This window comes from Dendropsophus ebraccatus, chromosome 11 (assembly GCF_027789765.1).
Source record: "Dendropsophus ebraccatus isolate aDenEbr1 chromosome 11, aDenEbr1.pat, whole genome shotgun sequence".
NCBI lineage: Eukaryota > Metazoa > Chordata > Amphibia > Anura > Hylidae > Dendropsophus > Dendropsophus ebraccatus.
Genome location: NC_091464.1, coordinates 69,370,884 through 69,388,454, shown reverse-complemented (window position 1 = coordinate 69,388,454; position 17,571 = coordinate 69,370,884). Strand labels below are relative to the sequence as shown.

Sequence of the window (17,571 nt, the reverse complement as noted above, 5' to 3'; positions counted from 1 at the left end):
ACTATCATTGGAGCACTAAATGGAGCTGTAGGAGGTCCTGTGGTTGGTAGGTAACCATAACATTTGTTTTTTTCCCACCAGCACCTGGTGGCTCACCAGAGTACCCCATTACTTTGGTATCTTGCAAACACCCCCCCCCCCAATATTTTCCTATAAATTCTGTATCCAAAATCTCCTATATCCCAAATTCTATTACACCATTAGCTTTATTTAATTTGTTCAAAAAGATTTGATTATAAATATGATATAGCCGGCAGCTTTGTTTTATTAATGTAGCATTTTATAAAAAAAAAAGAAGTAAAAAAAAAGGAGAAGTAAAAAAAAGGAGAAGTGTGGTTATTATCGCACATTGTCAGATCATATCCAGGGAGATTAGCGCTGAAAGCAAGTTATGCGGGAGCCTCTAATCGAGTTTATCTCGCACACGTAGAATGTTAATTGTATTGGCAGTCGCTGGGCTCGCCGCTCACTCTATAGTTTTGCAATTAGCTGTTTGACTGATTAAAATGGTTCTTCTTCGAGTCGAGTTGTTGAAAAATAACCCAGTCTGTGTTATTTTTATAGCCGTTATTGCTTTGTGATTCTGCCATATTTAGGCCGTAATTGGTTTCCTAGTTTCCACAATGCCCCTCTGAAATCTATATCATACTCTTACCTTAAAGGAAAAAATATCCTTAGGAAATAAATCAAACCAAGCGTCGCCTTGTTGTTACATAAAAGGTTCCAGATCTGGCTCGTCCTGATGCTCAGAATATTACCCAAGACGCTATAATTGTTTCACATTCTGGTCCTCCCGTGTATGCTAATCCTGAAATGTGTCCAAACCTATTCACACATTTCCATTATGTATTCTTTCTTATTCAAAGAGTTATACCCAATAGCCACTTGTTTTTATTGTACTTTATGCTGTACATGGTTAAAATGGTGACCCATACCTTTTCGCTACAATAATTTCACCCAAAGGAATTGTTAAAGGTTTTAATAATGACCATTTGTCTTCTCTTTTTCTTCCCAAGAACGACCCACTTTCCTCAGAAGACCAATTAACCAGGTAGTTCTAGAGGACGAGGCGGTAGAATTCCGGTGTCAGGTCCAGGGGGATCCACAGCCAACAGTCCGGTGGAAAAAAGATGATGTTGACTTACCGAGAGGAAGGTGGGCTGTCTTTACAATCTTCATAATAGTGTTTATTTAGTTACTTTCTATGGGGAGAGTCAAGGAGTATTGTAAAACATTTCAGTATTTTGTCATCAAAACTTAAAATTTATTAAATAAAATTGTAACGTTACTAACAGAAAACAAGCCCAAAGTTATGGTATACCCAACATATTCAGTATGTTTTAACACCTTTGAGCTTTAGGACAACTTGTTTCTCCTTGTGGAGAACACCAGCTGAGTTAAAAAGTCTTATAGGCCAGGCAGTGCACCCTGGGGAAGAGGTATGTAAATTAGCTTTCCTCTAGTAAGATAGCTTTCTCTCTAGTGCCACCTAGTGGAGGTAGCTTACCTGTAAGTAGGAATTTTTTTTCTGTCATATAATGCTTCCTGGGTAAAAAATATGTAAATTAGCTCTCTTCCAGAAAGTAGAAAACTCTCTCTCTACTGCCATCATTTGGAGGTAGCTTCCCCGTAGTCAATATCTCACATTTTGCCGGCTAGAAGAGTAATACCTCTTGAAGTAGGCCTAAAACTTTTTCGCCTTGTCGACGACATCAGCCAATGTAGGGAATCTTATAGGCTAGGCAAAGCTTCCTGGGAGAAAAGGGTATATAAATTAACTCTTCTCTAGATAGAAGATGTCTGTCTTTACTTACCTAAAGTAGAAGACTAGCTTGTGTAGACTAGGGCATATGATAATACAGTATATACTTTATATAATGGACTAAACTATCCCATAAAATCGCTTTAAATTTTCTGTACAAATTAATGGATTCCCTAGAATAGACCATTAGCATATGATCAGTAATAGTCCTCCACTAATCTTGAGAACATGGGGGTTGTGCCAGGCATTGTGCTCATTTTGTCCACGTCTATATCCTAAGAATAGTCCTCAGTATACTGTATAAAGGACAACTTTAATTGTTTTGGTTGGTTAAGGAAGAAAGTCCAAAGACATATACATAAGGCAGGTAATGACATCATATATAATATACATGAAATGATACATTGCTGGAATCTATATTTGCTATGTCCGCAATCCATTCCTAGAAGAGGTCATCACTTAGATGGTTTCTAATGAATGGATTGACTTAAATGTAGGTCGAGCCTGGGGTTTGGGAAAATGACACGTCTTAGAGGGCAGCTGCATGCTGTAATTACAAAGCATGTAAAACAGAAACTCTTCTCTTTGCTCGGTAAAGAGATTTTCAATTACAAGGGGAAATTCATGACAATGTAATAACTATTCTAACCTCCTGCACAGAACATAGCTGCCGTCCTCCAATAGCTTTTCATCACCGCCAGGGAAGATGTGTTGTTTTCTACTAGAAAATCTACTTTGACTGAATGTTGTTTCCAGACTTGATTTTTATTTTTTTTTTCTTCTGTGTAAAATCTGTAATGGAATTGCAGACTTGACTTTTCTGAAGCACTAATAGGCATTTTATGATTATATGAGGACAACATTCAGGAACAGGAAGTGCCAGATCGAGCACAGAAGCTTGGCTGGAGCCCCACGCTGTAGTAGCGGGGAATGGAAAGCCTAAATTAAATTTCTTAAAATAAATGTACAGAACTGATGTTCTGCTGCTTTTTACGGAATGAGGTTAAAGAAACATAGTAAAACGTGCACGGTGCTTCAATACAGATTTGTAATGTAATCTTAAAGTACTTTAGAAAGTACTGTAGCGGTTTGCCATTTCTATATATATATATATATATATATATATATATATATATATGTGCTTTAGAAAGGCCTCGTGATGCATGGGGCAGAAATGTTGCATGTATCTTTTGACCGTTATGGAATAAACACGTTTGGATTTCTTACTAAAGGAAGTGCTGTGGAATTCTTGAGAATATATATATATACACACACAGTATATATATATATATATATATATAGAGAGAGAGAGAGAGAGAGAGAGAGAGAGAGGGAGAGACAGAGACCGAGAGAGAGAGAGAGAGATACAATGGCTGAACGGCACTGTACTGACTTCAAGTCGAATGGCTTCCAGCTGGTGGGTGCACGTCCCTTGGCAGTCGACCCCCGACTCCACAGGATAGAAAATCAGGAAAAGGCAGACGGCACTCCAATAGAGTCAATGGGGGAGATTTATCAAAGGGTGTAAAATTTAGACTGGTGCAAACTGCCCACAGCAACCAATCCCAGCTCAGCTTTAGGCAGTGTTGAAAGGAAAGCTGAGCTGTGATTGGTTGCTGTGGGCAGTTTGCACCAATATAAATTTTACACCCTTTGATAAATCACCCCCAATATGTGCAAGTTTATTCACCAGTATACGTACAGCGACGTTTCGACTCAAACATGAGTCTTTTTAAAACCAATTTTACCCACTATGGTGTCACATTAGAGGGGAAGAAAAGGTTGACAATAAGGACTTAAAGACATTTATTTGGAGAGATAAACTAAAACTAATTTTTAGACAGTGCCAACTTAGAAAAGACATCTATAAATGCCCCATCTTTATCACAGTGGTTTTAGGTGGCCATACACCTTCCATAATTGACAGCTAAATGATCATCCAGTTATCGCTCCCATCCTCCCCATACACAGGAACTTTTGACACGGTTAAGGGTTCCTGTGTTCTCTATGGGGAGGGAAGGGTTAGGCCATAGCCAAAGAGCTCTGGTGGTGGCTTATCTATCCCAGAACAAAGGGGTCAAGCATTTTACATCACACCAGACTCCTTTTACCCCCATCATAATACAGGTGCAGGGACTCCTGTCTTTAAAAGGGGTCCCTGCTCTTGTATATACTTTACATAGGCAATCGGGTCACTTTCAAATCTGTAATGAATATAAGTACAGGTCTTTAGAATGTCACAGTAACATTTATGTGCCCTGCCCCCAAATTCTTTTCTGTCTTGTAATTTTTTCCTATGCTAAAACTGTATTATGCAGAACACCATAAACCTGTAAACCCCAGGGCTATGTCTGGTTTATGGTTCATGACTTTCATTGCTAATTTGTTTCAGTCTACAGGATTACTTTTAGATGCAGCCGAGTTAAGTTTGTTCTTATTCCAGTCTATGGGGAAAATTAAGAATGGTGTTTCATATGTAAATCTTTTGTCATAACCCACCTTTGCTTTGCTAACCCTACACCCTTAGCTCACCTTTATAATCATATAGTATTTTATTAGATTTAGTTGAAAGTCTTGATATCAGTGCTCATACACATTGTTTGTGCCATATTATTTAGAACAAACAGTAAAAAAAACTTGCCCAATATACAGAACACTATACATCTTCAGTATGCGGAGTTGCCGGAGATTCACTACTGTACCTTGACCGGTTCTTGAACTGAGTCTCTTGTGACAAAATGTTAAAACAAATTAAGTTTGTAGGCATCAATAAAACAGGAGACTTTTCCAGAAGCCACAAATGTCTGATGTTTCGGCGGCACACAAGGGTAAAGCTGTTGTTCTAATGCAGCCAATGCTAAGAAATAAAAAGTATATTTGTTTTCCGGTTGATCTAGATTTAAGCTTTTGCCATCATTTTTTCAGCTAAACTCTGTAATAACAGTAATGGGATCTACACTCTGAAAACGGGAGGCTTATATTTTTTTTAATTTTTCATCATTTTAAAATTATAAATCACCCCGGTATAGATTATTTTCCATAAGATGCATCTTGTGGAGTTCTGTAAGGGCCGAGAAAAATTTGTCTCCGGGAGGACACTTCTGCGGAAAGCGAATATCCACCTTTTATCATTGTGTCATTTGTAGGTCCAGCATAATTTTATAATATATCTTTATAGGATTTGTAGCTTAGATATTCTGCTGCAGAGCTCCCAGCCTCCTGCATAGATATGGGATTAAAGGACAGAAATCTGGCTGCCTAACGTCTCAAGTAGAGTCTACTATGCATAGTTGGTAGACACCAAACTGAAGAAATGCAAAAATAAAGACTATGTTTGGGTTATGAAAGCGTATGGCAACACCACAGGCACACCATGGTATATGTCAGAATACTTATAAGGATGTGCTTTACTCTGCTTCAGTGGTATGCTATACTTCTGTGGTTTTTACACTGGAAACACATAATGCTTCATGTATAATGCTGGAAAAGTGACTACAAAATTGGTTACAACCTCCAGTGGTGACAACTGTGTATATGGCACATTTATGGGGAGGCCATTGATCTACAGCCACATCCCCAAAGGTTCTCTGGCATATCATGAACATATGATTGTGCAACCACTCCCTTTCTGCAGTTACCACCCCCTGAGGTCCCCTGGTATATCAAAAACACATGATTGTGTAGCCACCTCAATTCTGTATTGGTAACTTTACAATGAATTAGTTGAGTGGTCCCCTTTACAAGTAGTATTTGTCAAGATAGCGCCACAAAAAAGGAGGACACCCCCTTTAGTCATTCTGTTCTTCTCTTTCTAGTTTACCAACTGTTTTTTTTTCTGCATGTTCCCTTTAACTTACTGCACATATTTTTGGGAATGAAAAGCCTTGTTGTTCTAGAATGTTGAGGAATAACTAGGTCCCTTGGTACATTATAAATGCATGATTGTGCGCCCACCTCCTTTCTGCAGTTACCACCCCCGAGGTCCCTTGGTATATCAAAAACACATGATTGTGCAGCCACCTCCTTTCTGTAGTTACCACCTCCGAGGTCCCTTGGTATATCAAAAACACATGATTCTGTGCCCACCTCCTTTCTGCAGTTACCACCCCCGAGGTCCCTTGCTATATCATAAACACATGATTGTGCAGCCACCTCCTTTCTGCAGTTACCACCCCGAGGTCCCTTGGGATATCAAAAACACATGATTGTGCGGCCACCTCCTTTCTGTAGTTACCACCTCCGAGGTCCCTTGGTATATCAAAAACACATGATTCTGTGCCCACCTCCTTTCTGCAGTTACCACCTCCGAGGTCCCTTGGTATATCAAAAACACATGATTGTGCGGCCACCTCCTTTTCACAGTTACCACCCTGAGGTCCCTTGGTATATCAAAAACACATGATTGTGCGCCCACCTCCTTTCTGCAGTTACCACCCCTGAGGTCCCTTGGTATATCAAAAACACATGATTCTGTGCCCACCTCCTTTCTGCAGTTACCACCCCTGAGGTCCCTTGGTATATCAAAAAAACATGATTGTGCGGCCACCTCCTTTCTGCAGTTACCACCCCCGAGGTCCCTTGGTATATCAAAAACACATGATTGTGCGGCCACCTCCTTTCTGCAGTTACCACCCCCGAGGTCCCTTGGTACATCATAAACACATGATTGTGCAGCCACCTCCTTTCTGCAGTTACCACCCCCGAGGTCCCTTGGTATATCAAAAAAAACATGATTGTGCAGCCACCTCCTTTCTGCAGTTACCACCTCCGAGGTCCCTTGCTATATCAAAAACACATGATTGTGCAGACACCTCCTTTCTGCATAGGTAACTTCACTATGAATTACAGTAGTTGAGTGGTCACCTGTGTAAGTAGGATTTGTCAAGATAGCACCACAACAAAGAAGACTTACTTAAGTCATTCTGTTTTTCTCTTCCTAGTTTTTTCTGCATGTTCCCTTTAACTTACTGCACGTTTCTTTGGAAATGATAAGCCTTGCTGTTCTGGAATGTTGAGAAATACCAAATAAAATATAATTCCAACAACAAAGTAGCAAAAATGGAAAAACAAATCAAAGCACAGCATAATCCGTGTCATCTTCATCAAGGCTCAGAACAGCATCTTACATATCAGCTACAGAAACTTCACTACATTTTTTTTCTTTGTAAGAACAGATGGTTAAAGGATTTATAACACTTTATTTTACTTTCTTTTTTTTCTCTTATTTTTCTTTTCTTTTTTTCTTTTCTCACTTCTTCACAGCTGGTGAACCGTTGATCCATGGTACAGTGATGACAATGCATGTTATCCAGGGGCCAAATTGGAATGGGTTGAATTTTTCATCTGTGTTTCATATAGGAATGAGGGGGGCATATGTGTGTGGGGAAGAACGCCTGGATCCTGTAGTACCACTGTCATTAATCACCAGCGCCAACAATGAATGCATTCATACCGCCCCAATGATTGCCAGGTTTCCCAGTCCCTCTCCCTATTTGTGTTACTGTTGACTTACTACTGTTTTGTCATCTTTTCTGCTTCCAATTAAGAACAGACCTGAGCTTCCTCTCTTGCATATCTAGTTATTCAGCTTTCTTGGGCTTCAGTACACTGGCATAATATGGCATCTCTGAAAGCTTTTACAAGCACCTCTGAACACAAGGCTGAGAACGTTAAATCCTTAAACAAAAGCAGCATTGAGACAGGTTCAGATAACACAAGGTATAGGTTTCATTCTATTCTAAGACCCGAGGAGCGACCGGTAATACTCCCACAACACTTACTGTATAAAGAGGGCTATTGTTTCCTCTTCTCTGCACCTTTCTTGTTATTTATTGCGCTTTGTGGTTAAACTCCTGAATTTTCTATAGTTATCACTCAAGTCACAATTTATACACAGGATACGTATTAGGCATTTTGTCCTAAACATCACACAGTCATTTTTTTGTATTGGTTGTTTTTAACTGTTATTGTACTAACTGTGGTAAAAGATCATATTTAATCTATCTATCTATCTATCTATCTATCTATCTATCTATCTATCTCCTATCTATCTATCTATCTATCTATCTATCTATCTATCTATCTATCTCCTATCTATCTATCTATCTATCTATCTATCTGGATAACTTCACTGTGCTTGCTCAAGTGATTATAGGAACTTCATGTGATTGCATGTTTAAATAGAGAAGATACAGATAGATAGATAGATAGATAGATAGGAGATAGATAGATAGGAGATAGATAGATAGATAGATAGATAGATAGATAGATAGATAGGAGATAGATAGATAGATAGATAGATAGATAGATAGATAGATAGGAGATAGATAGATAGAGAGATAGATAGATAATAGATAGATAGATAAATAGATAGATAGATAGATAGATAGATAGGAGATAGATAGATAGATAGATAGATAGATAGATAGATAGATAGGAGATAGATAGTACTGTAGATCGATATTCTGAATACTTATACATTTTAAACTTGTTGACAAAGATTTTGGTTTCTCTATCTTACTATAGTACAGACTAGTTGCCATTTCCTATAAATAAAGAGAAGCCCAGTAAAATTTAATATTTAATGGGGTCTTGTTATATCTTTCCTCAGTAGACCTCTTCTCGAGCCGAGCCTGGCTATTTGTTTAGCCCTTTATTAGATGCCATATTTTATATTTGGCGGCTGTTCCGGCTGTTTTCTAAGCAGAGTTTCGGTGGTCCAGAAGGGACGTTACCTTTACCGCCCCTGGTTCTCCTCCTTTGTGACTCATCCCATAGCTTTGTACAGGCCTTTCCTCCTCTGTTATTCATCCAGCAGAAGTCTTTATCTGCATTCATCCCCAATCTCTTTCTGGGGCTGTAGTAAATAAATGAGATCCCTGGAGTTTCTATGGATGTTATCGTTTCCTTCCTTTGTATATTATTACCGCACGTCCATCCAATGACATTGAATTTTTGGCCGCCTACTTTGGAGGTCTTTCACTTCTAACTTTGCATGACTTCTTCTACTCTTCCATAGTTTGTGACTCTCAAATTAATCCCAGCGCTGACACCTTCTTGCCTGAACTTTCTTATTATGGTTTGTTTGCTGAATTATTGTTATGGCTCTATTCCAGTGCAGCATGGAGTAGTAACTATCATTTTGTAATCCAGGCAGGGTGGTCCTAATAATTATTACTAAATAATAGAGATATAACGCTGCCACCCATCTATGCTAGGGAGGATGAAGCAGTGCTGAAACATCTTGTAGTGGTCCATAGACAAATGTTTCAGTTGCACCAATTTTAATGTGGTAACATTACACCGAGCTGCTGAGCATCACACCTATAGTTTCAATGAATTAGCAATGGCCCATATAGAGGTATATGTTTCTATATGGAAATGGGGAATGGGTCATCCATTGTTTATGTACTTTATAGTTAGGTGTGTTTAAATAGCCTCCAACAAAGTGAATATGTCTTACACCTGAGAGTAAGCTTTTTTTTTCTATACATTGTTTTTACAAATATACATTACTTTATAATATAACATCATTAAAGGAGAAGTCAAGCCATTTTTAAAATCTGGCAGCCGGCAGGGGGGAAATTGATAATCAGTAGGAACTTACCTCTCCCTATGCCTGCTGTGAGCAGCAGGACCACCATAGGGATCCCGGCAAGTCAGTGACTGGAATGGGACGCCGTTCCAGTCAATGATTGGCTGAATGACCAGTCCATCAGCCGGGACAGGCATTTCTCCCCCGAGTCGGTGCAGGGAGCAGGCTTGTCCTCCTCCCACGCCTTATTTATCCGGATTTAGTCCTACTTGTAGATTTGGTATGCTGGGCACAGGGTCAGGTGCACGGCAGGCTTGATTCAGTAATAGTTGTGCGTCTCTTAGTGAATTCGGCCAGAAAAAAGGGTGCAGGGCCTAATTTAAGATCGGTGTTCAAGTACGCCAGTCTTAATAAATGTCCCCCAAATAGCCTATACATCTCCCGACAGAGCTTAACTAAATCATGTTTCGTTTTGTTCCTACCCCTCCCTTACCCCAGAGTTACTCATTTTGCACCATTTATCTAAGGATATTCAAGACAATAGGAGGAGAAAAGAGAACCATCCCAAAATAGGAGAAGTAACAAACAAGTAACACAGTATCAAAGAGAAAGAATAGATTCAATAAAGCTAATTCTATTGAAATGCTTATTCTTAGTTAAATGCTTAGTGGGGAAAGCTGGTACTTTGTGTTGATGCTGGGATTTGTAGTTCCACTTAGTTGCCTTGGCAGGCCTTAGAACAAGTGAATTATGTTGATTATGCCCAAAGCTCCATCAAGCGAGGTAAAACTAATGTAATCTTGTTCTCCAAGGGGACTAAAAGGTTTTATCAGAGTAAAGTGATGATTAAATAGATTGGAAAGGCACAAAAGCATAACAATGTAATGCTTACAGTGTCAGGGAGCGCCCGCCACGTGTCATATCAAGAACTGATCGCGTTCATTTGTCATGTCGCCATACGGCAAAGAAAAAAGCCATATTATTAATAACACCCTAATACAGGGAGCACATGGCACTGCTAATTTTATTGCCTCAAAGTTTTTAACTAATGCATAGAGTAATAAAACTGTCATTGAGATTTATGGGAGCGTGAAATTATTAAAGTGGACGATGAATGGCGCTAACAGGTACATCTGTGATGAATCTATAGGTTTAAGGTAAAGGCTTTGCTCGCCTTGAGAATTAACCATGATTGCATTAAGATTTCCATTTTTTTATCCCTTGAAATATAGATATGACATCAAGGATGACTACACTTTGCGGATTAAGAAGGCTGCCAGTATTGATGAAGGGACGTACACTTGTATTTCCGAGAATCGGGTTGGTAAAGTGGAGGCTTCAGCGACACTCACAGTTAGAGGTAGGTATTCTCATTAGGATTCTACTATAATTCCAGGTTTGAACTGGTTAGATCTGCTTTGTTATATACTAGTTGATGGTGCGGATGAGTCTTTTAGTAAGAGTTTCTTGTCCACAGCAACCAATCACAGCTCAGCATTCATTTCTCATACTGCTTTGGTAAAATGAAAGCTGAACTGTGATTGGTTGTTATGGGCACCGAAGAGACTCCTACTATAGGATCGCTTAATAATTCTCCCACAGTATTCCATTAAATAGGATCAGATATTATTTATCACTCTCAAAGGTGATTCCTTGTATTAACACCTTCTTTTCCCATGAAAAGTTCACTAGACAGATCCATTGAATGTCCCCTATAAATGACAGGCAAGGGGTCCAGAAGATGTTACTATAATCATCCCAAAATATAGACACCACTGAGGAGATTTATCAAACCTTGTGCAATGGAACAGAGAAGCAGTTGCCCATAGCAACCAATCAGATTCCAGCTTTCATTTTTAAAAAGGCCACTGAAACATTAAAGCCGGTTGGTTGCTATGAGCAACTGCTCCACTGTTTTTTTTTTACCAGGTTTGATAACTTTTCTCCTTTTAATAAATTAAAAGTTCTCCCCCCTAGATTCATGTGACCCCTTTTAACTGGTTTAAATGGGGTGTGATAACCTATCTTCCAGCCCTAAAAAGGGGCTTACTCATCTCCGTAAGTGATGGCATATTACTTGGGATGTGCCACCATTTTATGATAAGTGGGGATCTCGACCTCTGACCCTGACACCCCCCTCCCCATCCCACAAACCCACCCACCACCGATCATGACAGTAAAGTGAATGCAGACCTGTTGTCATTCCTAGCACATTGGTTATCCTGGCTGTCACCCTATGCAGCTGGCCCTATCCAATTGAGGGGGGAAAAAACAATGAAGGACATACGACTCTGCACGCTAAGAGACAATAGGAGTCCTAAAGTTGGAAATGTGATGAAAAATGCAATATACACAATTTTTATAAGATGGAAATACTCCTTTACATAAGCATTGTGAAATCTACCTAATTGCATTGTGTAGGGCGCTGTGCCTCCACCTGTGACTCACTAGCTGGTGAAAAACTACAACTCCCAGCATGCTATAAGGGATACTGCTGTATGGTACAAAGGACTGTCCCACTTTTTTAGTCTCCCTTTAGGCATATGGAGTCATACTGGAAAAGAAAAACAATAGAGGTAATAAGACTTTACTGATCTTAGAAAAACTGTTTGCTGTACTATGCATAACACAGGATGTATGTCAGAGTATTCTTTAAGACACACAGCCAACCAACCTGATAAGAGATGTGTTTTCTAGACTTTAGTCCATAATTCCAGATGCAATTCCCCTGTAAAGCATGTTACTTTCACAAAGGATAAAGCACATGACGATTAAACAAAGATATCCGAGGAATCCGCAGATCTTATAAATATCATTTTCCCATTCTGGGAAGAAATTGCACCGAATGATTTTTTTTCTCCACTCAATGGAAACGCTATTTCACAGTTTAGTGGCGCATGCTTAGTGCTATCATGCAAGCTGTTATAAGGTTAATAAAAGTATTTTTACCACATTTCTAGCTTTTTTTTTCTTTCCACAATACATTATACAGTATGCAAACCTTTGTGAATATCCTATCGGAGATGGAAACAGAACTGCCTTGTGGTGTTGGCCTGCATATAGATGAAATTCACGCATGGGTTAATACTTGGAAATGAAAGCTATTTGCCTGAACATCTGCTATATTCTCTAATATATATCATACTAGGTGTATAAATTCTTCTGATGATTCAGATCATTTTCTCACTTTTCCATAATGATACTGTACATAAAGCTAAAAAAATAAAAAGCTCAAAATTATAGGATTTGGGTGTCGATCTGAGTTAGGCATGCTGCACATGATTCCATACGGACATATTATTTTTTTTCTTGAAGTAATAGTTTTTAGGGAACAATACCTCTAAGAGTCATTATCACATATAGACAACTTATGGTGGAGATGTCTTCTCTACCTTGGTAAAGAGACTGCAAGCATATTCTCTGTTTCAAAGATAAGCAAATGTTTCATTTAAATCAGCTGTCAAATGACCGTTACATGGGCTCCCTGGTCCTTAGGGGGCATTCACACTTTTCATAATTAGGGTCCGTGCATGGACAACGTGTGACAGATCGGACTTCAGAACTCACTGCATCTTCATTCATTATGATGTTGTGATCTCAAAAACTGTTTAAAGTGACTCACAATCTGACCACCCAACCACTTGTACTTTCGGATAGCTGATTTTTATCCAAGATCTGTCTTGGGGTCCGGTCAGCAGGTGATGCAGTTATTGTCCTAAAAAAAACTTTTAAACTTGCAGCCCTGTGTCAAATTGGCGTGGCCTAGGATTTCTGTGCCCCAGGTCTGCGACACCCCTCCGTCCCTTCTCCCTGCACTCTTCACCATTAGGAATGCCCCAGACAGGGTTTCTCCTATTCATCACTAGTTTGAACACTGCACAGGTGCCTTGACAATCCAGCACATGTGCAGTGTTCAGGCAGGTGATGAACAGGACAAATCCTGCACAGGGGTATTCCTAATGGTAAAGGGGGCGAGGAGGAGGGACGGAGGTGCGTCGCAGGCCAAGAGCACAGAAACTCTGGGCCATGCCAATTTGACACAGGACTGCAAGTTTAAAAGTTGTTTTTTAGAATAATGACTGCATCATGTGCTAAAAAGGGTCTGTGAAATTTATGGGGGGCAATGTATCAGTGGAGACTCGTCAGGGAGTACTCCATTGGATTTTGTGTCGCTGATCTCCCTGAGCTCAGTACTTGCTGTGTTTTGTTGGCAATAACTGCATCGCCTGCCGAACGGACCCTAGGACAGATCATGGATTAAAAGCAGCTACAAGCAGTTTGGGGGAACAGATGGTGGATACAGAGTCGCTTTAAATCTTTGCATTACTGTACTAACACACAGTTTTGGAGGTCACAGCATCATAATGAATGAAGATGCAGTAAAGTCCAGTCCGTGGGCACATTGTATATATGGATTGTGCACAGAATGTTTAAATGCCCTCTTGTGAGGAGAAAAGTCTCTGTTGACCATAGTTTTGGTGCAGTATCACATTTCAATTCACAACCATTCAGATTGCAAGCCACACCCAGTTGTATAGTTATGTCACCCACAAGGGTTGCCATCCATCTTTGGTTGGGTTAACCAGTCCGGGAATTATTTTACATACACTACATTTGCCTCTATGCATGGGGTGAACAAGACTTTCTATTACTTATTTCCACTTTTAATATAGTTGATTCAATACAGAGTTGTCATGGATAAAAACAGATAAAAAAGGACAGTGGTGTTTTACATGGCAATGCTGTTTTCCCAACAAAGTATTAGTTGCAATGGACAATACCACTGTTGTAGTTTTCATACATGACCCCTGTATTTCTCGGCTGATCCATGCATGCACTGATGATTACAATCTATTGTAGCCACTATAGCCATGTAGTATTGCATGTCACATTTTGACAGACTTTCTTTTAATTTTCTTTTTATGTTCTCTCACCACCATTGTAATTTCTTCAGTTCGCCCTGTTGGTAAGTAACCATCCTTATCTTATGTTAGCATGACATTTTGCACTGGTCCATCTTTCATTTACATTCTGGATCATTGGCGAGTACATGATATGCTATGGTGGTCTGGTGTCTATTGCACATGCAGTACATTGCTAGTAGAGCATGAGCACTTGCAAGTTGCAATAATAATATAACTTGTAGGCTTTTCCGTTGCAGGACCTTGGGTGAACCTTTCCATGGTATCGATCATTTACAACTCTCAAAATACTCCTTTTAGAGTAACTTAAAGGAGATTACCTGCTAAAATCATAGGCAAAAAAATATATGAAACCTGGAGATTGACCTTGAACACACCCAACTATCAAGAGAACAGAGGTCCCCAAGAGTGTCTATGAATAGAGTGGTAGAGTGACTGCATGAGCACAGCCCCATTTAGCATTAAAGGGATATTCCTGCAAAAACCTTTTTCTTTCAAATCAACTGGTTTCAGAAAGTTATATAGATTTGTAATTTACTTCTATGGAAAAATCTCAAATCTTCCAATACTTATCAGGTGCTGTATGTCCTGCAGGAAATGGTATTTTTTTCAGTCTGGCACAGTGCTCGCTGCTGCCACCTCTGTCCATGTCAGGCACTGTCCATAGCCGGAAATGTTTTCTATTAGGATTTGCTACTGCTGTAGACAGTTCCTGACATGGACAGAGGTGGCAGCAGAGAGCACTGCGTCAGACTGAAAAGAATACACCACTTCCTGCATGACATACTGCAGCTGATAAGTACTGGAAGACTCCAGATTTTTCAATAAAAGTAAATTACAAATCTATCTAACTTTCTCAAGCCAGTTGATTTGAATAAAAAATATTTTCACTTGGTTCACCACTTGGCTGTTATTGAAAAAGAACAGTAATGGAGGTAAACTACCACTATGTTTACAAGGAAAACTCAGACACCACAATTTTCTTGATCAATAGGGATCCTGATCTGTCTGTAAGTTCTGGCCTTTAACCCAATATACGGAATAACTAGCTAACTATAGGTGGGGACTAACCATCTGGCAAGGTTTGGAAGTCCTATATAGAATGAATGGTGCTCTGGTCACTTTTGCACACTGCCTTTTGGGGGACAATTATCTCTCTTCTCAGGGTCAAGGAGGATTCCAACAGTTGGACCCCCCTCTGATCCGCTAGTTATTGCCTATGGTATGGATACAGGATTACTTTTGATCTTGAGACAACTCAAAGAAACGGACACCATGCATTATCCTAAATGCTTAAATTTCCTTCTGAAAGCAAATAGCCCAACAAGTTTGGGCAAATCATCATACAGTATATTGGAGGGCTCGAAGCACTGGCGTTCAATCTGCTACAGTATATGGACCTTAAATGTATCATTTTGGCCTCTTATGGGGCCACTCACCATGTTCTGCAACATGACTTACAGTATAAGGTTCGTTTACAGCCATTACTTGTGTTTCCACCATATATTTTCAAATTAAACTAATAAAGTAAAAGTATTGGGTTCAAGTCCTAATAGAATATGAGTAGATCCAACCATAACACAGACATTCACAGTACCTCCTTAATTGTCAGCCATAGCCACTTTACCCTCTATATCCCTGCCTATCCAGCTGCCTTCAGTTTGTTCTTCGTCTAAAGGAGAAAGTTTAAAGGGGATGTCCAGCGAAAATCTTTTTCTTTCAAATCATCTGGTGTCATAAAGTTATATAGATTTGTAATTTACCTCTATTAATAAAATCTCAAGTCTTCCTATACTTATCAGCTGCTGTATGTCCTGCAGGAAATATTGTTTTATTTTCAGTCTGACACAGCGCTGTCGGCTGACATCTCTGGCCGAAACAGGAACTCTGTCTGAATCCCCATAGAAAACGTCTCCTGCTCTGGACAGTTCCTGTCTCAGCCAGAGATGTCAGCAGAGAGCACTGTATCAGACTGAAAATAAAACAAAACTTCCTGCAGGACATGCAGCAGCTAAAAAGTATGGGAAGACTTGAGATTTTCTAATGGAAGTAAATTACAAATCTATATAACTTTCTGATATCAGTTGATTTGAAAGAAAAAGATTTTCGCTGGACAACCCCTTTAACCCACGGCTTTACACAACTACAATTCTATAGAGCCAAATATTATAGATCTATACAAAGTCCTAATGAACAATTACAATGTGATGTTTATACTGGCATTTCCCTTTAACATACAGTAGAATGGATGAGGGTAGAGAGCGGCTGCATCCTCCTAGGAGTCCTTTACACTCCACGCTTCTGCTCTCATCATTTGTGGATATTTCTCCAATTATACTGTATTTCAAAGCAGCAACAAATAGTTGTGCATCAAAGTGACAGGAGTCAGGGCAGGTCCTCTTCACCTTGAGCACAATGCATCGGCTTCTTGTAGAAAAACAGAAGTTTATGAAACTCTTTTACTGTTTAATAAACCATGCTAACAGGGAAAATAGTTCCCATATGGATTCAGTCTAAGAAAACATTGTCATAAATGTCTACGCCAAAATGATTCTGCAATTAAGCATCCTGTCCAGAGGTCGGCGGCGGAATCTTTTGCCTTTCTGAATAAAATATGACTGGAAAAAAGGGCTTTGGAAAATGTATTTGTTTTAAGCCCTTCGGCCCCAGGCACATATGTTCCGCCATGAATTAAATATTTCATCAGGTGCAAAGGAAAGTTTCTGTGATAAATCTAAGTAGTGTGTACTAACATGAAACTGGTCACTATCGCAGACCAAGGCTGCGAATAAAAATATCTATTTGTCTATTGCTGCTCCCTTCCCCACTCCCCACCCCTCAAAAAAGCCATAAAATAATAAATAAATAGCAGTAAATATATGTTGCCCTTCTTTGTCAAGTTGCCACAGTAGTGTTTTAAACAATATACAGAGATTTGTATTTTACTTCTATTAAAAAATCTCATGTCTTCCAGTACTTATCTGCTGCTGTATGTCCTGCAGGAAGTGGTGTATTCTTTCCAGTCTGACACAGTGCTCTCTGCTGCCATCTCTGTCCAGAGCAGTTGAAATCCCCATAGAAAACCTCTCCTGCTTTCCAGTCTGAAAATAATACATCACTTCCAGCAGGACATACAGCAGTTGATAATTACTGGAAGATCCCATACTATACCCTATACCCCCAAAATAACACAGTCCTGTCCCCTGATGTGAGCCCCAGCCTGAAGTGGTTCTGCTATGATTTGGAGGGTGAGGGAGACTTCCTGGGTCAGAGTACAGGGCTGTAGACCCCCCTATGCAGACCATGCCCCTCCTCCACTCACGCTCCCATCCAGTACAGGGGGCTCTTACACC

At 39.7% G+C, this 17,571-nt stretch overlaps 1 protein-coding gene across 9 annotated transcripts in view; it reads left to right on the top strand.

The window, feature by feature from the left end:
* ROBO2 (roundabout guidance receptor 2) overlaps positions 1 to 17,571 on the top strand; it is a 354,242-nt gene that overhangs the window by 248,184 nt on the left and 88,487 nt on the right. For all 9 annotated transcript variants that reach the window (XM_069945956.1, XM_069945954.1, XM_069945955.1 and 6 more), the window contains exons 5-6: positions 1,017 to 1,155; positions 10,529 to 10,656. In XM_069945956.1, the coding sequence (XP_069802057.1) occupies positions 1,017 to 1,155; positions 10,529 to 10,656 (267 nt within the window). The remainder of the gene's footprint in view (positions 1 to 1,016; positions 1,156 to 10,528; positions 10,657 to 17,571) is intronic.